The sequence below is a fragment of the Magnolia sinica genome, chromosome 3, assembly GCF_029962835.1.
Source record: "Magnolia sinica isolate HGM2019 chromosome 3, MsV1, whole genome shotgun sequence".
Taxonomy (NCBI): Eukaryota; Viridiplantae; Streptophyta; class Magnoliopsida; order Magnoliales; family Magnoliaceae; genus Magnolia; species Magnolia sinica.
The window spans coordinates 30,585,161-30,612,105 of NC_080575.1; the positions used below are offsets into that span (position 1 = coordinate 30,585,161).

Sequence of the window (26,945 nt, forward strand, 5' to 3'; positions counted from 1 at the left end):
GAATCATAGAATCTCTGGATCCTGTTTATGTTGACCTTGGTATTCTTCATGCTTAAAAGGATCCTCACTGTCTTTGCTTAGTTCGTAATGCTCGGGTTGTATTCTTTTCCTCTTTGACTCTCGTCATAGTGGCTTTTCAATAAAAAAACAATCTATTATCCTTCAAAAAAGAAGAAGAAGAAGGATCCACACTGTCTAGGTTTCTGTGACAAAAGTTACTTATGATTTTCAGAAGAATGCCCATTTGTAAAATACAAATGACTAATATAACTTTCATTAACCTTGTATGCAAAATACAAGTAATACAACCAGTGTTCGAAATATCGGTATCGATTTATGTATTGCATCCTTGAGATACCGATAGTGTTCGTAATACTATCGGCCGATATTATCGGTATTGCAGTCCAGCGAAGCGATATCCTTCGAACGAGACTAAGAAAGTAAAAAAATAAAAATAAATTATGCGGATGACATCATTATCTGAAAAAATCGAAAAAAAAAAAACAAAGAAACTAGATTTCAGTACCTGTGCAAGAGATCGTCATCATCGGAAGCTTCCATTTGGTGGGCCATTCGAATCGAAGCTTCTTTCATAGGTTAGTGCAAACAAAATCTCCGATTTGGGAGAGAAATCCGTCAAAATTTGAAGAAATCCGACTATTTGGGCGACATCGGGGGAAATCCTCGTCGAAATCTAGAGAATCTTCGCCGAAATCTGAAGGTTTGGGAGATATTTTGGGGCCAGAACCCTCTCTGCTTAGAAAAAAAGGGCGTCCGGCCCTTTTTTTGGAATAGAGTGGTGTACTGCACACCACCGACTGGTGTGTTGACGTCACTGAGTTTTGTGGGTCCCATCATGAGGTATGTGTTATATCCAAACCGTTTGTCCATTTGGCGAGCTCGTTGTAAGGCTTGAGCCAAAAAATAAGACAGATCCAAAGATCAAGTGGACCACATTGAAAATAGCAGTGGAAGATTGAAAGTCTACCATTGAAACCCTTTTGGGGGTCACAAAAGTTTTGGATCAATATGATATTTGTTTTTCCTCCTCATCCACATTTGTGTGACCTAATGAATGGATTGGATGAAAAATAAATGTTATGATGGGCCCCACGAATGTTTTAACGGTGAGAATTTGTCCCCACTGCTATTTATGGTGTGGTCCACTTGAGCTTTGGATATTACTCATTTGATCTAAAATGATCTCTCCAAATGCATGAACGGTATAGATATAATAAATACTTACCGTGGGGCCCATTTAACTTTGAACCATTCATACAACTCGAGCTGGAGGAGCGTTTGCGACGTCTTTGCAGTGTGGTGGGAAGCGGATGACGTAGTGAGTAAACTCTGTGGGGCCCACTATAATTCATGTCTTTTACCCGCTCTGTCCATCCATTTTACCATATAATTTTATGATTTTAGCCCAAAAAGTGAAGCATATCCAAAGCTCAAGTGGACCACACCACTGAAAATAGTGCGAATTGAACGTCTACCGTTAAAAAATCCTTGGGGGCCAAAGAAGTTTTGGATCAAGTTGATATTTGTTCTTTTCCTTCATCCACGTCTTTGTGATCTTATGAACAGGTTGGATGAAAAATAAACATCACTGTAGGCCCTAGGAAGGTTTCAATGGTGGAAATCATTATTCCTATTGTTTCAAATTTGGGCTCAACCCCTAAAACGATCTGGAAAAACGGATGGCCAGTGTGGATAAACCATGTCCATTCGCAATGGGCCCAACAAAGTTTACTTAGTACTGTAATAGTGTATTTGAGTGGATTAGCTGAGACCCCGGACTCACCAAGACCATACAGCCCCTACTGTGGGGTCCAACTTGACGTGTGTATTTTGTATCCACTCTGTCCATCCATTTTTTCAAATCATTTTACAGCATGATCCCAATAATTAAGAAGATGCAATTATCAGGTGGACTATACTCAAGGAAACTGTGGTAGTTGAACATGGTACCATTAAAAACTTCTTAGGGTGCACCTTAATTTTCCCTATATTTTATTAGGCATCAAATCTGCCGATAACTTCACATAAGTTTGAATGAAGAGGAAAAACAATTATCGGCTTGATCCAAAACCTTTGTGGCCCACTAATGGTCAATCACCATTGTTTCCTATGATATGGTCTACCTGATTAGTGGATTTACTTAATTTTTTGCATAATGTCCTAAAATGATATGGAAAAACAAATGGATGGGGTGGATACTGGATATAGTTGTCTTAGTTCAATTAGACAACGCATAGCTTAGGACCCTATACAAAGGAAACCTATTATGTGCCCTTCTTTTTTGAGATTTTATGATTTAAAAGTGTGTATTGAGGTCTTTTTTAATAATCCCTGAAGTTTCATTGAAAAATTCAACTATTTTCCCAATGTTTCCCCATGTTTCCTAAAAAGTGCGATAAATTATGTGATACAAATGATATATCCCATGCGATAACCGATATGTATCTGTATCCCAAGGGTGCGATACATTGCGCGATACCGATATTTCGAACACTGGATACAGATACATATTGGTTATCGCACGGGATATATCGTTTATATCGCGTAATTTACCGCACTTTTTGGGAAACATGGGGAAACATTGGGAAAATTGTTGAAATTTTCAATGAAACTTTAGGGATTATCAAAAAAGACCTCAATACACACTTTTAAATCATAAAATCTCAAAAAAGAAGGGCACATAATAGGTTTCCTTTGTATAGGGTCCTAAGCTCTGCGTTGTCTGATTGAACTAATACAACTATATTCAAATTGAATGCATAACATTTAGAGTGTTTGTGATGATCATTTCATCAAACACTCCTAAATACTTCGAAATTAGTCTCAAATGACAGCTGGTTGAAGGGAAATTTCGAAAAAAAAATAAATTAATATTTTTTAATTAAAAAATGATTTTCATTTTCCAAAAATTGGCGAGGACTTAACAAATCAGTAAATCAGCCCTCATAAATACTTGATTTCATGTTTGGAGTGCAACATTGCAAGTAATTTGGGATAAATTGGGGAAATTTTGAATTTTCCCAAATCAAACCACCTATACTCGAATTCAAAATTAGAGTGTATGCGATAATTATTTTATCAAATACTCCTAAATACTTCGAAATTAGTCTCAATTGACAGTTGGTTGATTGTAAAATTTTGAAACAAAACATGGAAAACATGAAGAACCAATGGATATCGAAATCAAAGCTCCAATTCCATGATTTTCATGCAAAACATGAAGAACCAATGGATTTGTAACCATTTAACACCGATTTAACACAGTGTTTTAAATAGCGGTAGCGTGTTGCGTAGCGTTCAACCCTCCGTAGCGTGTAGCGTAAGCTACACAATACTTCTATTTTTTTAATTATATATATATATATATATATATATGATAAATATTAAATAGTAAGAAAAAAAGTAAAATATATAAATGTCACATTCTTCAAAATAAAAATTCCAACGTTAAGAGCATTAAGTACAATACAAGTATAAAGAACATAAAACTGATAGTAACCGGCATTTTAAAAGGGAAAAAATCGGAAAAAAACTAAAAAGACCCAAGTTATTTTGTATGATTTCTAAACCGTTCATAAGGTTTTTACTATTTATATGCTATCCAAACCGTTCATAAGGTCTTTACAAATGTGATAAAGTGAAAACACCCAAAAGATAGCCTGACACAAAACTTTTTTGGCCATAAGAATGCTTCAACGGTGCTCACTAAATGCCCACTTTTTCCTCTCGCGTGGCCCACTTGAATGTTGGATACGCCTCATTTTTGGTCACATGTCCTAAAATGAGCTGGCAAAACTTATGAATGGGGTGGATTTCTCATAAACATCTCATTGGGCTCCACCCAGCATCCTTGCGCAGGAAGTGCCTGCAAAACGGTTTCGCAGGAAATACACATCTGAAGGCGTGCGCTGTCACTCTCGAGCCCGAGTTGCATTGGCGGTTCAAAGTTATATAGGCCCACAATAATGTATTTATTATATCCACACCGTTCAACCATTTGGAGAGATCATTTTAGTTGATGATCCCAAAAATGAGTCATATCCAAAGCTCAAGTGGACCACATCACAGATAACAGTGGGACAGTGATTCTCACCATTAAAACATTCGTAGGGCCCGCCATAACTTTTATTTTCCATCCAATCTGTTCATTAGGTCACACAGACTTGGATGAAGAGGAAAAACGAATATCATATTCATCCAAAACTTTTGTGACCTCAAAATGGTTTCAATGGTAGACGTTCAATCTCTGACCGCTGTTTGCAGTGTGGTCCACTTGATCCTTGTATCTGTCTTATTTTTCGGGCCAAGCCTTACGACGAGCCCGACAAATGGATGAACGGTTTGGATATAATGCATACCTTATGATGGGACCCACAAAACTTGGTGATGTCAACGCGCCAGTAAGCTCGTGGTGTGCGGTACACCAGCCAACGCAAATACCTTTAAAAAAGGCTCGCACGCCGTTTTTTTTTCGACGCAGATAGGGTTCCGGCATTCTGGAACCCTAAAATCTCTCCCAGATTGATGATTTCTCAGATATCGGCGATGATTTCTCCCGATTTCAGAGAGGATTTCTGTGGATTTCGCCCAAATCTAGTCGAACGCTACTCTCTTGGGCGGATTGAACAGGTAAGTGTTTTTTTTTTTTCTTTGGAATTCCTGGATGGGATGTGGATGAGATGTCGCCGGATGTCGCACGGCTACAGTCCTACGCAAAAATCTGCAATATCAGGCCTTATCGTGCGATATATCGGCGATATCTCATGATATTTTGTGATATATCGCACGATAAATGGAAGTTTGGCGTTTTTTCAGTATTTTTCAGTATTTTCTGGGGGTTTCGTATCACTGACTGCCGATACCGATATTATCAGCCGATAATATCGATATTACGAACACTGATTACAAGTAGCGCACGCTACCTGCGCTACACGCTACGAAGCCGTAGCGTACGCTACGACCCCTGTAGCGCACGCTACAGGGGATATACGCTACCTGTTACGCTACGTAGCGATTTTGCTACGCTACGCTACGTAGCGTACGCTACCGCTACGCTACGCACGCTACTGAAAACACTGATTTAACATAATTTCAATAAAAAAAAAAGGACCAGAAATTGAAAATGCTCACCGGATCGAACATGTGGGATATATCGGCACTACCTGTGCGTTTTGTATCGCACAGATGGGATACAAGATATATCGTGGGATATATCAGCCAATATCGTCGATATTTAAAACATTGAATACAACAATACAATCTAATAGAGTGGAATTATATGAACTTGAGCTGAGGATATGCAGAGTATCCATGAACCTTGAGTTTGGACAGGTGTGTCAGTGGATCAGAAGTCCAGACTATTAGTCTGATGACCCTACCATGGGCAGGGATTGCCTGGAAATTCTCTGGATTCAACAATCCTGACCCTTCCATCAGTGGCCAGCAGACAGACAATTATGAAGAAAGACAACAGTTGATATGTGATGAAAAGAACAAATATTGGATGACCGCAAGATCTGATCTGGGAATTTTTGGGTATTTCATCACTGACAGCAGGGTCTATTAGAACAACAGTCTGGAACATGGATGCATGAGCCCACTTGCCTAACCCAAGGCTTGAGGATGCTGTCCATGTCCTGATGTTCATATAATTCTCTAATTGGAGGATCCTTATTTCATTTTATAACCAAAATGTGTTGAGTCTAGATATGTGCTAACATCTACCAATCATGTGTTTTCATTGGTTTTCCACATATTGGTGGTGTTATGATAAAGTGGAAAGGTTGTTAGGTCCAAGCCTCAAGTATAGTTTGCAGAGGTGCAGAATTTTGTAAATTTGGGCCCCTTGATTTAGTGATCCAGAATGTTTATCTGAGGAGCCCCACCGTGAATGTGGGGTGCCCCAAAAAGTCTCCCAGATGGGAGGATTGTAACTGTTAGATGTTTGGCATATTTTCCGTCAAATTTGGACTATTGCTGTATTTTTTAGCCATCTGTTTGTGGGACACTGATTGATGGATTAGCATCTTCCTATCTGGGAGATCTTTTGGGCATTGCCCATCCATGATGGATATGATCAGATCAATGGTCCAGATTACTGAATGATGAGCCTCAAAGTACATTTTATGAGGCTCAGGACCTGATAATCCCTTTGAAGTTGTATCATATCATATGCATATAAAGTGAGAATTTTCAGCACTAAATTGGGTACCTACCTCATGACCTATAAGACTTTCAAAGTGGCTCACCTAACATCTAATTTCAATCCTTCCATTGTAGCCATGCAGGCTTGACAGAGCGGTTTGAACTATTTATTTGTGGCCGTGAACTTGCCAATGCATTCTCTGAGTTGACGGATCCAATGGATCAGGTAAGCTATAAAGCTAAGGTTTATACTTATAATTCTGCAAATATTACAACAGTCTATTTAATGATTTTGCAGAGATGTGGAGCTTGTAGACCTTGCATCCTTTCAGTAGCTTTGAGATGTGTGCCTGACATTGCAGATGCTGCTGATGATACATCATACTGAATGCTTTTCCTACCTGTCATATGTTTAGATGCAATAAGCATTGAACTTGTAGCAAAATGGAAGGATTGGTGGTAGACACAACAGAATTAGTTTCGCAGTCCAAAAATGAATCATAGGTTTATCCATAAGTGATATTCTTCATACTAGCATATGATGCCCAGTTATGGGAATGGCTGAATCAACTGGATTCCCTCTGAGGTTCACATGGAAGATGTAACATGCTCTGGTTTAATATCATATGAGGACAAGGATTGTATGAAAGGAGGTATTACAGCCTTTCATTTGCTATGAGATTCCGGAGTCCCATTGCAGATGAGTCATAGACTCTGATTTTTTTTCTTGTTGAGGGGATGCTTTTAATGCAATGAAGTAATGTCATAAGGCCAAAATTGAATGATAGGTTCCTGTTAACGCACGAGGATGTGGGCTATACAGCTGTACGGCCCATCTAATGGATGTGGATGTGGGTTGTCCTGTTGTATGGCCCACCTAGCTTCTTTCTCTTTTATATTTATTGTTTATATTGGATTAGGACATTAGTTCGAGACTTGTTTGGAATATGAACATTATTAGTGAGGTTATTTTTGTGCTTTTTGGTTTTTATTATTAATATAAAGGGGAAGAGTAGGGACATCCAACCGTAGCTCTTTTTCCTCTTTTCTCCCTCTCTTTTTAATTCTCCTCTTCTCTCTTTAATCCATGATTCTACATGGTATTAGAGCATTCTTGCTGTTGATCTAATCGATCTTTCTCCCTTCCATCCCATAATTCTTTTTTCTTCTTTTATTTTTTGGTCTCTTTCATCTCTATTGTATTAATAATCTTTTAAAAAAGTTTAGGTTTTCTTTTCTTTTTGTTGTGCCAGGCCTTTGTGATGGTCCATGCATGAGAAGGAGATAGAGTGTTCGTGATCATTACCTCTCATGTATGGGACATATTGACATGAGGGCCGATTGCTTTCGTTGGTTGCCTTGTTTGTGATCATCGACCCTCGTGATTGGTTGAATTTTGGCAGAAAATGGATCAAGTGGTTTGATGGCTGCACTTTGTCAGCCAAATTCTCTATTCTCTTTAATGGGATACCTCTAGGATTCGTTAAAAGTTCTAGAGGGTTAAGACAAGGGGATCCTCTCTCCCTATTCCTATTTTTAGCGTGGACAAAGTAGATTGATCCAGCATGCTATGTGATATTTCTACAGAAATCTGAATCGCTGAAATCTTGAAATTAAGTTTTGATTCAATTCAGGTGGTCCTCATTGTGAGATTCCATCCCTCTTAAATAAATTACAGAATGATATACATGGTTTATGTTGACCCATAATTTTGGGTGATTACAATCCCTGATTACAATCTCTAATTTACGGAAGAATCAAACAACATTGATTTGGAACTGAGGAATTGATAGCATGGTTGAGGCAGTCATTTTGTGAAGATATCAATGATTTGAAGGTTGGTGGAGACATGAGGGAGGCTGATGACCTGACGCTTATATTCATCACGAATGAAGTGACAATCAACTTCGATGTGTTTTGTACGCTCATGAAACATTGGATTCTCTACAATTTTAATGGCACTGGTATTATCAGCTTAGCATAGGATGAGGTTGAACAAAGCTTAGATCAGCTAGAAGTCCATAGACCCAAAGGATTTTAGAACAAGCAGATGACATAGCTCGATACTTTGCTTCAGTAGAAGATTTTGATACCCTATCCCGCTTCTTACACTTCCAGGAAATTAATGCCTTGCCAAGGTACATGCACTAGCCAGTGGTTGATGTATGCATGTTGGGGCAACCAGCCAATCAGTATCAGAATATGCATGTAGGGTAAGATTATTAGCTGTGGGAAAATATAAAACCCTTTGGGTTGTGCCAAGAAGGCATCAAATGAAGCGTTTGACTGCTGCTAAGTGAAGATGTTGAGGAGCACTCATAAATTGACTAAACAAGTTGACAACATAAGATATATCAAGACTTGTGATAGTTAAATAAACTAAACTTCCAACAAGTCGTCGATATAAGGTAGGATCAGGGAGAAGATCACCGTCATGTTTGCTCAACTTGACATTTAATTCAAGGGGTGTGTCAATTGGAGTAGAATGCTGAAGATTGGCAAGTTTAAGGGGATCCTCAGTATATTCGTGTTGATTGAGAAACAATCCTCTAGAAGATTGATGAACCTCTAGTCCAAGGAAGTGAGTGGACCCAAATCCTTCATATGAAATGATGCATGGAGGGAAGGTTGAAGATGCTTTATCATGTTGGAATCAGCACCAGCGATGAGAATATCATCAATGTAGACAAGGAGAGCGTTAAGGCCAATAGAAGTTTGATGAAGGAACAACGATGCATCATAAGTATTCTGAGTAAAACCAATGTCACGAAGAGAGCTTCTGAATTTCTCAAACCAAGCACGTGGAGCTTGTTTGAGACCATAAAGGGAACGCCGTAATTGACACATAGTATGCCGAGAAGTAGAGCGTACTCCTTGGGGTAAGCGCATATAGACCTCCTTAAGGTCACTATAAAGAAAAGCGTTTTTGACATTCATCTGGATAGCGGCCAGGACTGATGCGACAATGACAAGAATAATACGAACGGTATTCATTTTTGCCATTGGTGTAAATGTTTCTTCATAGTCAATCTTGTATTCCTGTTGATTTCCTAAAGCGGGAAGACAAGCTTTATAACAGTCCAAAGATCCATGAGGTTTGAGTTTAATAGGGTAAACCCACTTACATCCAATTGTTTTCATAGATGTGGGACCTTGTACAATATTACAAGTGTGATTCCTTTCAAGAGCTTGCAACAAGGTGTACGAAATCGGTTACATATCGACCGTAACGGCCGATATGTAACGGCAACGGCCAATACGTAACGGTTATGACCGATACGTTACACGATACAGGAGTTGAAATGGTGACCCCTTAGTTTTTTGCCGAGATCGGCCATTACGCCCATAATAGTCGTTACTGACCCGTAACGGTCATAAATGACCTTTTTTTTTTTTAATTTTTTTATATAAATCTTTTTAAGTTATGTTTTTTCTCAATTTTTTTTTTTTTTTTGCACTTTTCTGTTCCAAATTCTTTCCTAGACTATTCTATTGCAAAATTTGACAACTCTTAACCTGAATTTAAGACAATCTTCAAAAAAAAAAAAAAAAAGTCTAAATTTAAATCTATGTTGTTATGGTTGAATATGATGCGTTATTCAAATTAGAACATATGAATGTGCATTTTATAGATTATGCAACTGGTTTTCTTTTTTTTTTTAAAAAAAAAAAAAATTTTGTTTTTTTTTGTTTTTTTGGTTTTGTTTTTTGTTTTTTGTAATTTTGGACTATTTTTGGTTATTTTTTAAAAATTAGCAAACACCTACCCATGAGAGATATTTTGATATTAAATCCATTCTAATATATCTATCATTAGTATTAGATATTTGGAAAATTAAATCTATGAGTTTTGTTGTCAATTCCAAGCTGTCAGATTCATAAATTCATCAAACCACCCATACAACTTTTTCACCAAAGAGTGGACCGTTAAACCACCATAATCACGTTTAAAATTATAAATGAATGCATATTTGGAATATTTGGAATTTTTTGGAGTTAATAGATTTTTTTTTTTTAATACAAAAATTTTCTGACCGTTATAGGGGGCGTATCAGCCGTTACGGGGTCGTAACAACTGATATGGCCTGTAACCGTATTGGTAACTATGGGCACTGTTGCACTCACCGTTACCGCAGCGGTACACCTTGGCCTGCAATTCATCCTGCATGGCTTGTCTCCAACATTCATGTTGCATAGCCTGAGAGTACTTGGGAATAGAAGTAGAAGACAATGTAGCCATTAAGGTAGTATGGGTAAAACCATATCGGTCAGGAGGCTTAGACAGTCGCAAGGAGTGATGCAAGAGGGTTGGCTTGGGTCAGATGCAAACAAGAGATTTTAAGGGACCTTGTCTTGTAGTTGTCTTTCATCCGCATTTGATACACAAAATTAGGGTTAAGCCAAGTAAATGTTGTTTTGTTGGAAAAACCAGGCAAGGAGATAGTAGACATAGAATCAGGAGGCTCAAGATGTAGTTGAAAAAATACCGATTCTATAAAAAAACATCATTTCTAGAAATCCGGATACGACGAATTTGAGGATCATAGCAAATGAATCCTTTGTGGTGGGGTACGTATCCAAGGAAAGCACATTTGGAAGACTAAGACTAAGCAGTGAGTTTGGTGCGTTCAGAAGAAGGTAAATGAACAAAACAAATACAACCAAAAGTATGAAGATGATCATACGATGGGGTTGTGTTGTACGGGTGGAAATGCGGGGTTTAATTGTTGATGGAGGGTCACCAATTTATAAGATGAACAACAATTGAAGTGCCTTAGACCAAAAACGGGGAGGAACGAAAGATGTAAGCAAAAGAGACCAACTTACATCAAGAAGATGTCTATTTTTTCTTTTAGTGACACTGTTGTGCTGAGGGGTATACAGATATGTTCGTTGAGAGATTATCTGCTTTTGTTGCAAAAATGTTTGTAATTTTGCTAACACACATCCCTTCTAGTCTGAATGGAGAATTTTAATACAAGTAGAAAACTAACTTTCGACATAGACTAAAAACATCTTAAACACATAAAAAAAACTTTGGACTTCGAATGCAAGAAGTAAACCAAGTAAAATGACTAAAATCATCAATAAATGTCACAATATACTTGTAATGGGCATGAGAGATAATAGGAGCAATTCCCCATACATCACTATGTATTAAATCAAAACATTTTAAACTTAATGTAGTGGATGAAGGAAAGGAAAGGGTCTTACTTTTCCCAAACTTACAAGTACTACAATCAAAAGAAACACAATTTTTCACACCAACAGATTTATTGGTCAATCCAGAATTGAATAACATCGAAAAAGTTTTGGAATTTGGATGTCCAAGCCTATTGTGCTACAATTGGCAATTATTTTGAACAGAAAAAACAAAACAAATCATGTATTGGTTTAATCCGAAGAAGTATAGAAAGGCATAGAGGAAAGAGACATCCACATTTAGGGCCCTTTGTGACCACTTTTCCCGACATCCAATCCTGTATCACACAACTTGAAGGTGAAATAAGATATCGCAGTTATTGTCAACAAGTTGTCCAAAAGAAAATAAATTGGCAGTTAAGCGAGGAGAGAGATAAAAATTTGTCAATTGGACTAAGTTAGGAACCAACTGCAGTAATTGGAAGACTATCTCCATCTGCAGTCTGAACTCTGAGATTGCCAATGTATTTTTTTTGCATTGAAAATATTTTCAGACGTGAATGTCATGTGATTTAACGCTCTAGAATCAAGATACCAAACAAAAGGAGGTTTTCTGGTTTTACCTAAGACACCAAGTGTAGAAAAGATATTTAAAATATTTTTTAGACCATTTTGGGGGTCAGAGAAGCAGACGATTTACTGGTACGTTACGTGACTTACGTCCCCTATAAAGGCCATAATAGCCTCATAATGGTCTATTACGGGACAGATACAAGTTTTTCATACTTTTTAATCAACATTACAAGGCACATACAGGTTTTTCGGGGGGGGGGGGTTTCAATAAATAAATAAATAAATAAGAGAGACTGTAACAGCGGGCTGTAATGGCTGTTATGCCCCATATCATAAAGGTAACGGTGGTGGCCGTTACGGCCACCGTTACTGTTACGGAACACATTGACGGCTACCGATTGCACAGGGGAGTCCCAGTAGATGATTGGATGATGAATTGGAGGACTTTGATGCCGTGTGGATTATATGAAACTTGACACAGAAAATTGGGATACCATAAAGGTGATAAGAAATCCTACCTTTGATAAGCAAAAAATGGTAAAAATCTTCTGAATGTTCTGAATATTCAGGTTGTCATGAACTGAGAGTAATTTATGATGTTTCTTGGAAGATTGCAGACTTGTTTTGTATGAACTAAGAGAAGATGTCATAACTTTCTTGTATTGCGGCAAATAAAGAAAATTGATGGGAATGACGAGACAAGGAAGTCTATAAATCAAAGACGAGAAGTCTCCGATCGTAAAGAAAATCGCAGGAACTTCAAAGAGAGCACTGTGGGTCTGATACCATGATATTTCTACAGAAATCTGAGTTGCTGAGATCTTGAAATTAAGTTTTGATTCAATCCGGGTGGTCCTCATTGTGAGATTTCATCATCTTAAATAGATTACAAAATGCTATACAGATTTATGTTAACCCATAATTTTGGGCGATTACAATCCTTGATTTAAGGAATAATGAAGGCGACTAATTCTATTTCTAAAATAGACAACCTAAGTATAGTCAATGTTAAAATTATTGGTGATATTATCGAAATATCGCCGATAATATCGGTGTCGCTGCACTAGCGACATCGAAACCCCAATTTTTCGTTTCTCTCCTGAATATCGGCGAAACATTGGCGAAATTTTCGTTATCGTCGATAATTTGGATTATCGCCGAGAATATCGCTTGTAGCCTTACACAAATAAGTAAAAATTGGAAGAAAAAAAAAAAAAGAAAAAAAGAAGAAGAAGATTTGATTTCGGTATTACCTGGTTAATCGAAACTTGGAAGAACAGGATCTGACATCAATTGATAGCTCCCTCTTAGACAGAGGTAAGAAAAATCTCAAAATTTCCCTTCGATGTTGCAAGAGGGATGATTTCGGTGAAAAATCTGGAAGTTTGGGAGATTTCTTCCCGATTTGGGATGGATTTAGGGTTTTGAAACCCTCAATAAAAAATCCCCCTTTATGAGATGGGAGAGTTTTCAATGCAAATGAAATCCTCCTTTCGAAAATCCCTCTTTCTTTGGCAAAATTCCCTCCTTTGCAAATCGTTTTTCTAAAGCTTCGTGGAAGCGGATTGCATACTGATATATTCAGTACGCTTTATCGTACTGAGTAAACTCTCTTGGGCCCACCTTGAATGTATGTGGTTTATCCATTGCCGTCCATCCTTTTTTTCCAACTCATTTTAGGGGCTTAAGCCCAAAATTGAAGCATATCCAAAGCTCTAGTGGACCACACCATAGGCAACAGTGAGAATAATGATTTCCATCATTAAAACCTTCCTAGGGCCCACAGTAATGTTGATTTGTCATCAAACCTTTTTATGAGGATACAAAGGCAAGGAAGAAGGGATAACACAAATATCAACTTGATTAAAAAATTATGTGGCCTCGAAGAAGTTTCAATGGTAGGCGTTCATTCACAATGTTTCCTGTGGTGTGGTCCACATAAGCTTCTGATATGCTCAACTCTTTGTACATTTCCATAAAATTTCCTTTTAAAAAGGATGGACGGTTTGGATAAGACATCTAAATCATGGTGAGCTCCACATAATTTACAAAGTATACTCCCGTATACTCAATAGGCAATCTATTTATTAAGGGAAGTGGATTAGGTGTTAGGCGAGTAATACTTTAGTGGGTGTTACCGTTAATGTACAAGGCCACGTTGATGCATTTTTTGTATATCCACACTGTCCATCAGTTTTTACAGATCATTTTATGAATTGATGTGAAATCTCAAGTAGATCCAAATATGAAAGCCTCCAAGAAGTTTTCAATGGTAGATGTTCGGTCCTCACTGCTTTCTGTGGTATGGTCCACTTGAGATTCGAATTTGACTCATTTTTTGGCCAAAGCCTGAAAATGATCTTGTGAAATGAATGGATGGTGTGGATATAACACGTGCATCATGGTGGGGCCAACAAAACTTGGTAACATCAACACACCAAGTAGGTCCGTGGTTTGGCACACCACGCAATTTGCCTCCTGGAGCGGGACTTTGGTGAGACACCGGAACAACGATTTGAGTGGGACCCTTATGTAGGGCTCACCTCGATGCATGCATTGTATATCCATGCCGTCCATCTGTTTTTCCACATTATATTAGGGCATGGTCTAAAAAATGAAGCAAATATAATTTTCATGTAGACCACACCATAGGAAACAATGGTTATTGGCCATTAAAAATATTATGTGGGCTACAAAAGTTTTGGATCAAACGGATATTTGTTTTTCTATCCAGGTCTGTTTGACCTTAACAATAGGTTGATAATCAACAAACATTACGGTGGACCCTAGGAAGGTTTTAATGGTGGACATTCAATGACCACTGTTTGTTGTGGTATGGTCCACCTGAAATTGCTTCTTCATTTATTGGACCACACCCTAATTGAAGCTGGAAAAACAGATGGACGGCATGGATATACAATGCATGCATCAAGGTGGGCTCTACGGTCAGGGTGTCCCACTCACATCGTTGTTCCGGGACGACTTTGATGGATCTTTGAGGTGCGGCTTTAATGGATCTTTGGATCCACTGAAGTGGGTGGAATCCTTGACCGTGGGGCCCACCGTGACGCATGTGCCTGATATCCACTCCATCCATCTATTTTGAAAACTCATTTTAGGGCATGCTCCAAAACATAAGCAGATCCCAATTGTAGGTGGACCATAATATGGGAAACTGTGGTAATCGACCAATAAAACTTCTCACAGGCCACGAAAGTTTTGGATTAAGCTTATATTTTTGTGGTCTCTTCATCTATGTCTTTGTGACCTTATTAATAGATTGAATGGCAAATAACCATTTCGGTGGACCCCATGAAGTTTTCATTGGGGGCGATTTAATCACAATGGTTTGTTTCATGTGGTATAGTCCACTTAAGATCTGGATCTTGTTCATTTTTCAAATCATGACTTAATAGGAGCTGTCATATTTGATGGATAGTGTGGATATAAGGCACATACATCACACTGGGACCCACAGTTATGTAATGCATTTTTTTATTATTTTTTTTTAAAATTTCTAAATATGAAAATATGTGTATTTAGGCATGTCCTGAAGTTTTACTGAAAAATTCCAACATTTTGCTCATGTTTTTTCCTTGTTTCCCAAATTTCCAGTTATCGGCGATATTATCGGTGATAACGATATTATATCTTTATCTTCGGCCAGCAAAACATGTAGCGACACCGACAATTTGAACACTGAGTATAGTACATGATTGAATGGGATCCACGTTTTGAGAGTATGGTCCCTCAATTGATACTATGGATAGAGGCTTCTTAGATACTTCCATATTCAGAATCATCGTATGGATATTTCACACCTTCAGTTCATTGATGGCACATAATTTGCGATGTTGATTGGTCTCGTGCATTCATTACTATGGGTATTCTTCAATGTTTTGGGGCTGTTTCTGGTTTCCATGTTAATCTCTCTAAAAGCGCTGTCATTAGCATCGCATCTACTTTTGAGGATGTGGAAGTTATGGTGAGGGCTCTTTGATGTAGGTGGGGTTTCATCACTATGGTTTAACAATGGCTCTTGCAAACCCTATGCTTGAAAGGTTGGGAAAAAAGTTCTCATCTTGGCAGAGGTCTTATATATCCTTTGTTGGTTGCATCATGTTACTCTGATAAAGGCATTGCTTGCTATCTTCCAACTTATTTATTATTTTCAAGATCCCGCGTAAGGTGCAAAGAAGATTGAAAAGATGCAGTGCGATGATACATATACATACATACATATCTACACACACATGTGTGTGTGTGTGTGTGTGTGTATGTGTATTATATCCAGTGTTCGAAATATCGATACTATCGGCCGATATATCGGCCGATATTATCGGTATCGGACCCTAGCGAGACGAAACTCCTCCGATAACCCCCGGAAGATACCGAAAATCCAAAACTTCAGATATCGGCCGATATTATCGTCGATATCGCACCTGGGACAGCGTCATTATCCGAAAAAATGAAAAAAGAAAAAGAAAAAAGAAAAAGAAAAACTTTCAACGGTAGATTTCGGTACCTGTAAAGAAGATCGCCGTGATCGGAAGCTGTGTTTGATGGGCCATTCGAATAGAAGCCTCTGATTTAGAGAGATTTGGGCGCAAAATCCATCGAAATCCCCGAAATCATCGGCCCTCGGGAGAGATTTTAGGGTTCGGAACGCGCCGGAAACCTTGCTGCTTCGAAAAAAAGGGCCCCGAGCCGTTATTCAAAGGGGACGCGGATTTCCTGCGAAAGCCTTTCGCAGGAAGTTCCTGCGCAAGATTTTGTGTGGGGTCCAGTACGACGTTTTTGAGAAATCCACTCCGTCCATCCGTTTTTAGACTTCATTTAAAGGCATGCGACCAAAAATAAGGAGGATCAGACACTCAATTGGGCCACACGAGAGGAAACTGTGGGGATTTAGTGACCACCGTTGAAGCATTTATATGGCCACAAAATTTTGTATCGGTTTAATTTCTTGGCTTTTTCACTTCATCTCAGTGAAAATGACCTTCTAAACGGTTTGGATGGAATATAAACATCAAGGTGGATCCTGGGAAGGTTTCAACGGTAGGAATTCCTTTCCACACTGTTTCATTTAGTATGGCCCACTTGAGTTTTGGATCCTAATAATTTTCGGTCTCATGTCCTAAAATGAGTTCAAAAAACGGATGGACGGGTTGGATTTCTAACAAACTTCACAGTGGGCCCCGTCCAGAATCCTTGCGCAGGAACTTCATGCGAAAGGCTTTCGCAGGAAATCCGCATCCATTCAAAGGAGGCGGACGGACGGTGCCTCGCACGTCACCGATTGGGTTGACGTCATCAAGTTATGTGGGTCCCATCATGAGGTATATATTATATCCAAACCGTTCTTCCATTTGGCGAGCTCGTCGTGAGGCTTTATGAGAAAAATAAGACAAATCCAAGGATCAAGTGGACCACACTGGAAAAACGCAGCTGGATATTGAACGTCCACCATTGAAACCCTTTTGGGGTTGCAAAAGTTTTGGATCGTATGATATTTGTTTTTCCTATTCATCAAGGTCTTTGTGACCTCATGAACAGATTGGATGGAAAGCTAACGTTATGGTGGACCTACGAATGTTACAACGGTGAGGATCATTGTCCTCACTGCTATTTGTGGTGTGGTCCAGTTGAGGTTTGGATTTCACTCATTTTTGGGTTCACGATCTAAAATGATCTCTCCAAATGGATGAACGGTGTGGATATGATAAATACATTATTGGTGGGGCCATGTAACTCTGATCTCCCTTCAGCTGTTTGTACGACGTGGACGACGGAAGCGGATTGCGTACTGAGTAACTCAGTACCCTTAGCGTACTGAGTAAACTTGTGGGGTCCATTGTTATTTTTTTATTTTATCCACTCCGCTAATCCATGTTAAAAGATAATTTTATGGCTTGATTCCAAAAATGAGTCAAATTAAAATCTCAAATGGACCACACCACAGGAAACATTTTGATTGAACCTCTACCATTCAAAATTTTTTGGAGGCCAAAGAAGTTTTGGATCAAGCTGATGTTTGTGGTTTCTCTTCATCCATGTCTTTGTGATCTTATGAACAGGTTGGATGACAAATAAAAATTACTTTGGACCTTAGGAAGGTTTCAACGGTGGAAATCATTATTCCACACTGTTTCCTGTGTAATGGTCCACTTGAACTTTGGCTTTACTTCAATTTTGGTATAAACCCCTAAAATTAGCAGTAAAAATGGATGAACGGTGTGGATAAACCACATACATTCACAGTGGGTCCAACTGAGTTTACTCAATATGATAAAAGCGCACCTAGTAACTAAGTACCCATTCCGATTTCGTGGGACGCTCGTCCAGGCTTCGCATGAAGTTCATGCGCTGGAAACTTAGGTAGGGTCCACCTTGATGTTTGTGAGAAATCCACTCCATCCATCCATTTTTTGAACACATTTTAAGACATAGGGCCAAGAATGAGCCGGATCCAAGACTCAAGTAGGCCGAAAACGTGAGGATTGAAGGTCCACAGTTGAAATATTCGAGCGGCCACAGGTTTTGAATCAGTCTAATATTTGGGTTTTCAATTCATCCCAGTAGTGATGACGTAATAAACGGTATGGATGGAATGTAAACATCACTGTCGACCCAAGAAGGTTTCAACGGTAGGAATTTCCCTACCCACCTTTTTCTTTAGTGCGGCCCACTTGAGTCTTGGATCCTGCTCAATTTTTGCCTCAAGTCTTAAAATAATCCCACAAAACTGATGGATGGAGTAGATTTCTCACAAACATCACGGTGTGCCCCACTCTTGCGAAAGGATTTAGTAGGAAATTTGCATCCCATCTTCGCACGACACGTGCTCATACCTCGTGTGGTACACCAGCCAATCCACACCCTCCATCCATTTTCATAAGTAATTTTAAGGCATGAGGCCAAAAAGGAGACAAATGAAAGATCAAGTGTACCACACTACAAGAAATGTGGTGGCAATGATGTCCACCATTGAAGCTTTTTAGGGTCCACCGTAATGTTTATTTCACATCCAATCTATCCATGAGGTTTGACAAACCTGGATGGGAAAACATAAATATTAGCTTTATCCAAAAAAATTATAGGCCCAAAATAGTTTAATGATGATCATTCAATGAACACTATTTTGTGTGGTGTGGTCCACCTTAGATTTGGATCTACCTCTTTTTCGGCCCATGCCCTAAAATGATATGTTAAAATGAATTCCAGCATGGATATACAATGCATGCATCAAGGTGGGCTCTACGGTCAGGGTGTCCCACTCACATCGTTGTTCCGGGACGACTTTGATGGATCTTTGAGGTGCGGCTTTAATGGATCTTTGGATCCACTGAAGTGGGTGGAATCCTTGACCGTGGGGCCCACCGTGACGCATGTGCCTGATATCCACTCCATCCATCTATTTTGAAAACTCATTTTAGGGCATGCTCCAAAACATAAGCAGATCCCAATTGTAGGTGGACCATAATATGGGAAACTGTGGTAATCGACCAATAAAACTTCTCACAGGCCACGAAAGTTTTGGATTAAGCTTATATTTTTGTGGTCTCTTCATCTATGTCTTTGTGACCTTATTAATAGATTGAATGGCAAATAACCATTTCGGTGGACCCCATGAAGTTTTCATTGGGGGCGATTTAATCACAATGGTTTGTTTCATGTGGTCTAGTCCACTTAAGATCTGGATCTTGTTCATTTTTCAAATCATGACTTAATAGGAGCTGTCATATTTGATGGATAGTGTGGATATAAGGCACATACATCACACTGGGACCCACAGTTATGTAATGCATTTTTTTATTATTTTTTTTAAAAATTTCTAAATATGAAAATATGTGTATTTAGGCATGTCCTGAAGTTTTACTGAAAAATTCCAACATTTTGCTCATGTTTTTTCCTTGTTTCCCAAATTTCCAGTTATCGGCGATATTATCGGTGATAACGATATTATATCTTTATCTTCGGCCAGCAAAACATGTAGCGACACCGACAATTTGAACACTGAGTATAGTACATGATTGAATGGGATCCACGTTTTGAGAGTATGGTCCCTCAATTGATACTATGGATAGAGGCTTCTTAGATACTTCCATATTCAGAATCATCGTATGGATATTTCACACCTTCAGTTCATTGATGGCACATAATTTGCGATGTTGATTGGTCTCGTGCATTCATTACTATGGGTATTCTTCAATGTTTTGGGGCTGTTTCTGGTTTCCATGTTAATCTCTCTAAAAGCGCTGTCATTAGCATCGCATCTACTTTTGAGGATGTGGAAGTTATGGTGAGGGCTCTTTGATGTAGGTGGGGTTTCATCACTATGGTTTAACAATGGCTCTTGCAAACCCTATGCTTGAAAGGTTGGGAAAAAAGTTCTCATCTTGGCAGAGGTCTTATATATCCTTTGTTGGTTGCATCATGTTACTCTGATAAAGGCATTGCTTGCTATCTTCCAACTTATTTATTATTTTCAAGATCCCGCGTAAGGTGCAAAGAAGATTGAAAAGATGCAGTGCGATGATACATATACATACATACATATCTACACACACATGTGTGTGTGTGTGTGTGTGTGTGTCTACATATATCTATATATATATATATATATATATATATATATATATATATATATATATATATATATATATATTTGTGTGGGAGGGAATACATAGAGGCCACAAATACTGCTTGATGAATTGGGAAGAGGTTTAAAAACCAGAGCAGTCTAGGGTCATTGGTATTGGCAGAATTAGAGATAGAAATTGGGTACTCTCTCTAAATGGTGGTGGTGTTGATTGGTGAGACAGGATTCTTCAAGCTGACTGCAAATTGTTGGGACAAGGATATGATCCTGATAATGACGAGGGCACCTACGACAATAATGATGTATTATGTGAGGGGACCCACAACTAGAAAATGGAAAAAAGTCTTTTGTTGAGCTTTATCTCAGTGTCTTATATGCATTTTTCTTTTGTACTCATGCTTTGCATGATATTCATACTTGTTACATTATCTCCTGATGGCAGCCAGATCTTTGCAATGCAATGAGCCTCCTCATGTCGCTTCTACTTGCTGTGGAAGCTCATGGCCTCTTCTCATTGATAAGCATTTTTCCTTTGGGGATGAAATCAATATATTGCTTATGTAGCTTTCTCTATAGACCTTTTTGAAGAAGGTTCTGTTATAACATGTTTATTTCCATTGTGGGTAATGTATTTGGGTTCAATGCCCTAGGAGCTCTTTCTGGAGGATCTGCGAATTCCTCCCTATATCAAAACTTTCCAAGGCCCGCCCAGCTAGTTCAGGGCTCCATTTGCTAGCTTCATGGATTATTTCATTACCTTGATGGGCAAGATCATGTCCCTCATTACGAGCTTGTACATACGCTTCTAACACCACCCAATTAGCTACTGCACCAGCTGCAATTCCACCCTCATGTTTCATAGCTTTCCTTGTCTCTTACTAGAGCTTCTTTGGAAGATTTGCTTGCATGATCCTTGCAGGTGATCCTCTATGTAAATGTGTAAGCTTGTGCTTTATCTTGTTTTTCCATCTCTCTGTTGCATGAATCAGCAATTATCCAATTCTAGTTCCTCCCTTTCGCACAATCTGCAGTTAAGGATACCAACTCTTTTTCTTTCTTTTTCCTTTATTGTTGTTGTTGTTGTTGTTGTTGTGGTACGTTTTTTAATCAACACCTATTTGATGATATTATGTGACAGAAGTCACAATTATAGATGCACTTATCTACCAAGCTCATTACAGTGATATATTGGTGTGAGATACTTAGCTGTCCTTGGATCAATGTTCATTTTGTTGTTGATGTCTGTTACAGCATGCTTGGTCGGATTATTATGTCGAATGTACTGTTTATCCTTATTTCTTTTCTATTTTTCAGAATCATAAGTTTAACATTTTGGTATTTACTAAAAGTATCATGGCGTTCTGTTTTACCCATTAGTTGGATTTCCAGTACTGCGCTCTTTTTGAGGATAAACCAAATGAATATTGAGCATATTCTAGAAGTGGCTCTGTTAACAAACTTGCATGTGTTTATGTTGCAGCGAGCACGCCTGGAAGAGCAAATAAAACAACACAATGATAAGAGAGCAACCACTAGTCCAGCATCAGATTCAGCAAATGAAAAGGGAAAGAAAGGCGATGACAGCTCCTATGAAGTGTCTTTGGATGAAGACTTTCTAACAGCTTTGGAGTATGGAATGCCACCGGCTTCAGGAATGGTAAGATGATTCTTGTTGATGGTATTGGCTTTGGCCATACACTACTTCATGGAGCATGTTATAATGACAGAACTGCAAACGAATGTGTTCTTGTTATACTTACTAATTGAATGTGTTGAACTCAAATTCTTCTGTGAATTATGTTCGAACTTGAAGCTTTTATACCATTTGGTTATGGTTGCATATTCTGGTGTGGCTAGGTAATGTGCTTGCGCCTTTCTTTCTTTCATTGTTCGTTGAATTTTAAGGTATATAGGCTCAAGATTATGATTGTTTGGCGCATTACCCTCTAGTCTGTACAGAATATTCACCATGCAGATAAAATCCCTAGCATTTATACTTGTTGTCCATGCATATTAAATATGTGGTCTTGCCCAGTGTTTTAAGTATCGCGATATCTGCCGATATATCCCATGATATATCTTGTATACCACCTGTGCGATACAAAAAACACTAGTGGGATATATACCACATGTTTGATCTGATAAGCATTCTCTATTTTCGATCTTTTATTTTTTATTTTTTTCCTGTAAATCATGTTAAATCAGTGTCAAATTGTTACAAATTCATGATTTTTCATGTTTTGCATGAAAAATCATGAATTGGGAGCTTCGACTTTGAGATTTGAAGGAGATGGGCCGAGTTACGGAAAATTGAAAAAAAAAAATCAAAAGTTCTCAATATCTCGGAAATCAGTTGCAATATTTATGTCCAAACATAAAATCAAACATGTATGTAACCTAATCTAGTGATTCTTCTTTTGCTTTTGAATGTATTGCTTGTGTTTCTACACGTCTTCTTACATTTTAAAATTATATGAATAGACTTTGAATATACTCGCATCAATTCAGTTAGACAATGCATACATTAGGACCCCATACAAAGAAAACCTATTATGTGCCTTTGTTTTTTGTAATGTTTTGATTTATAAGTGTGTATTGATATCTTTTTTAACAATAACCAAAGTTTCATTGAAAAATTCGACCAATTTCCCAATGTTTCCCCATGTTTCCAACAATAACAAAACATTATGCAATACAATCGATACGTATCCATATCCCAAGGGTGCGATACGTAACGCGATACTGATATTTTGAACAATGGTCTTGCCAAACCATACCTTGTGCTGTATGCCTGTGTCCATTCCTTTGTTAAGTAATGTGGAAAATAACAGTTCCATGGGTATAATTTCTTATACAAGCTCAGATAGAATAGCCATGTGTAACATGGGCATTCATTCTTGAAAGTAATTGCCAGATGGTGCATGTGTGGACCCTAATATCAAGAACTCATTAACCTCTTAAGGAGAAATCTCGATTTATATCTACTTCATTAACATTTGTTTGTTTTTCCATTTAGGGGGTGTTTGATTTTTAAACCTCCCCTATAAATCACTGTAAATAAGTAATTATTATTTTCATTGGTAATTCTTGCAGCCTTCCCAATGTTCTGATGATGGGCGCTGTTTAAACTTATCCGTCTCTAAACCCGAGGGTACAAACTGTGGGGCCCACCATGATGTATGTGGCTTATCCATGCCGTTCATTCCTTCTACCAGCTCATTTTAGGGAATGAGCCAAAAATGAGGAAGATCCAAAGCTCAAGTGGACCACACCAAAGGAAACAATGGGAATTGAACACCTATTGTTGAAAACTTCTTGGAAGTCTCAAAAGTTTTGGATCAATCTGATTTTTGTGTTTTCCCTTTATCCATGTTTGTGTGACCTTATGAATGGGTTAGATGACAAATAAACATCAATGTGGGCCCAGGAATGAAACAGCTTTCAACAGTGGACTTTACATGGACCACTGTTTCCTGTGGTGTGGTCCACTTGAGCTTTGGATCTGCTTCAGTTTTGGGTTAATGCCTTAACATGTTCTGGTAAAACAGATTGATGGCGTGGATAAGTCACATACGTCATAGTGGGGCCACTATTTTAAGTCGGCCCTTTCTGGATCAGTTTTTGAGGTGGAAGAATTCCATCTTGTTGCAAACGTGTTCGAAACTTGGAAGTAATAATGACCCATTATGGGTATTTACCAAGGATTTGAAAAATCAAACACCCCCATAAACAACAGCTTGTGGTGAGATAGATGCTTTCCCGGTATTTGTGTCTCCCCATTAGGTGTATGTGTTAAGCCTTTACTTTTTTGCATTTGCTGTAGAAGAATTAACTGCTAAGTCTCTAAGGTGAGGTCCCTTGTTGTATGTTTGTTTGCAATGGTGTGGTGATGGTTGATGAGACCACAAAGGGGGGTTAATGCCTTGGAGGAAGGCTTTGGAATTTAGAGTTTTAGAAATTTGTAGAACTGAGGCCTTGGTTGCACGTGCCTTCTAACCAGGCGCTGTTCTAGATCTGAATCATGCTTCTGGTTTGTGCTCTGGTCCCACTTCCTAGCTGTTTATACTTGCCAATATTCTGAAACAGGGGGAGAGCTGGGAATCTTTTTTAATGACTTTTTCTATGAAAATACGTTCTTTTTTTTTCCCTTTTTTTTTTTTTTTTTTTTTCTTTTTGAGAATACTTTCTTGGAAAATATTTTCCAGCAAAAGGTAGACTCCCAATCAGGGATGAAATTTTTTCATTTTCTTGGAAAGTATTTTATACCCAAATACTTTCCAAACTCCCATACAGGTCGTACAGAACTCTATGAGCATAGGCACCAATTTATATTTTGTTGCAGAGAATTTTCTTCAGTAATACTGCAGAAGACATCTAAATAGAAATTTGGATGCATAGAGTTTTCTTGTTCTTGCTTTTGACAGTAGGATATGTTGAGTGGAGACTAAAATGTAGTGACATTGACTTTACAAACTTTGAAAAACATGCTTTTGTAAAGGCTAAAGAGATATGGTATTCATGCTTCTGGGATTGCTAATCCCACAGATGTGCGCCATCACATATGCACATGCATCAAGTTGTCTATTTGATGGGATTGACTGCATAGATGCTCTGGCCCACAAATGCATCCAGCCTGCCCATCAGGTGGGCCAGTGTATGAAACAATGCTCACTTGATGGGTGGTCTTGTCTAACTTCTGTGCTGCGTATCTACATGGTTAGGCCCATGTTTAGCTGAACTCCATTTTAATGCCACATTTTTTGGGGGGAAAAACTCGTATAATTGATAAAACACTTAATTTCTGTATATTTTGAAATTAAAATAAATAAATATAAATAAATAAAAAAAGCTCCCTTTTTGGGGCAAACCAAATTAAACAGTGTTAAACAGTGTGTTTGATTCAAAAAAAGAGCAAAAACTTTTGGGGGCCATTTGGAAAATAGAGATTGTTAGCCGCCGCCCAGTTTATGAATTGAGTAGAAGGTGAAATTTTTTTGTAGGAACTAGGAACGGATCGATTTATATGAGGATTACTTGAAAAGGAAGGGTTTGAGAGAGTCAAAGAAGACCATCTGGTTACCTATATACTTTTTTTTTTTTTGCTGGATGGTTACCTATATACATTTTTGCTTATAGAAATTCTAATTATTTGAATTAAGCTTTCTATTTTAACCTTATTTGTATATAATATATTGAAATATATATATATATATGCTCATGTATGCTCTTTCACTCAATTTTTTGAGACCAAACAGTTTTAAACCTGATATTTTCATTTTTTGAGTTTTTGGCATTTCCGTTTCTTTTACTGAACTTTGACCGTCTTTTTAATCGATTGAGACCGAATTAAACACACATTTCCTGTACATTTTTTGCTGTATGCTGTTTTGCTAACTATTATTGGGCCCACTTTATGAATGACTGGGATCTTGGACATGTTCGCCAGCTTGCACGTGTGCTGATGTATTGGTTGGATGGCCTATACACACGTGGCATAGCAAGCGTAGGAAGAAAAAAGTATTGTGAGCAATGTTTTTCGTAGTTTTTCATAAATTGCATGCTGATCGAGATCAAAATGATTACAGGGTTTGGGGATTGATCGGCTGGTGATGCTTCTAACGAACTCTGCCAGTATTCGAGATGTTATTGCTTTCCCTGTACTCAAGATTCAACAATAGTTGGTTCAGAATCAAACAAGTAATGATGCTTTCACTGAATTCTTCTGATATTCGACCACTGTTCTATCTACCATCCTCAAGATGAGTTCTTTTATTGAAGTCATAGAAGCTTTTGCTTCTGTGGAGGTTATTATATGATTTGAAAGCTGATTTCTGCTCGTTCTTATTGAGTTTTTGTTTGAAGGAAATTACTGTAATGAAGTAGAAGACAGAGACAAAAATGTTGTTACGCCTTTTGCCCCTGCCTGGCCATGCATTTTTGGGCCATATTTTGTATTATCTCCAACAGAAACCGTTTATTTGAGTAATTTATATGCCCTGGGGTGGCCGACTAATCTTTATAGGAATAAAATTGAAAGAAGGAAAGAAAGAAAGCTTGGTTCGAGCTTATTTTGGGTTTTAAGCTGTATCATACACGTCCAAGTCGATTTGGACTCGGTAGCACCTGATCCATTTCGATAACTTGAGTCACACCTGAGGTCCCAACCAAGGGGAATTGGACCGATTCAGGTTCAGCCCTGACTCGACTCAAGACCAAACGAGTTGGTCTGAGCTGCCGAGTCTTTTAACTGTGGCTCCTGCACATGATCTAACAAACTGAGTCCAGATCCAGCCCAGTCCATGAGCTAACAAACTGCATTCACACTGGCTGGGCTGGGCCCACTGACCATTAAGTCAGGATGGGCAGGGTGGGTTACTCTGGGCATTGGTTGATTCAATTTCAGGTCTGGCCAATATGTTAAAAGGGCCTAGATACCAGGCCTAACTACAACCATGAGTCCCCA

General features: G+C 38.4%; 1 protein-coding gene across 4 annotated transcripts in view; it reads left to right on the plus strand.

Annotated features, from left to right (window-relative positions):
• LOC131239771 (lysine--tRNA ligase, chloroplastic/mitochondrial) overlaps window positions 1-26,512 on the plus strand; it is a 128,017-nt gene extending 101,505 nt beyond the window's left edge. Inside the window, exons 12-14 of one of the 4 annotated variants that reach the window (XM_058237635.1) lie at window positions 6,301-6,391; window positions 21,963-22,139; window positions 26,068-26,512. In XM_058237635.1, the coding sequence (XP_058093618.1) occupies window positions 6,301-6,391; window positions 21,963-22,139; window positions 26,068-26,160 (361 nt within the window). In that variant the 3' untranslated portion in view covers window positions 26,161-26,512. Of the gene's footprint in view, window positions 1-6,300; window positions 6,392-6,463; window positions 6,835-21,962; window positions 22,140-26,067 lie in introns of those variants that run through there. The other 3 variants (XR_009168376.1, XM_058237636.1, XM_058237637.1) reach the window with 3 other exon arrangements.
• Window positions 26,513-26,945: the final 433 nt, after the last annotated feature.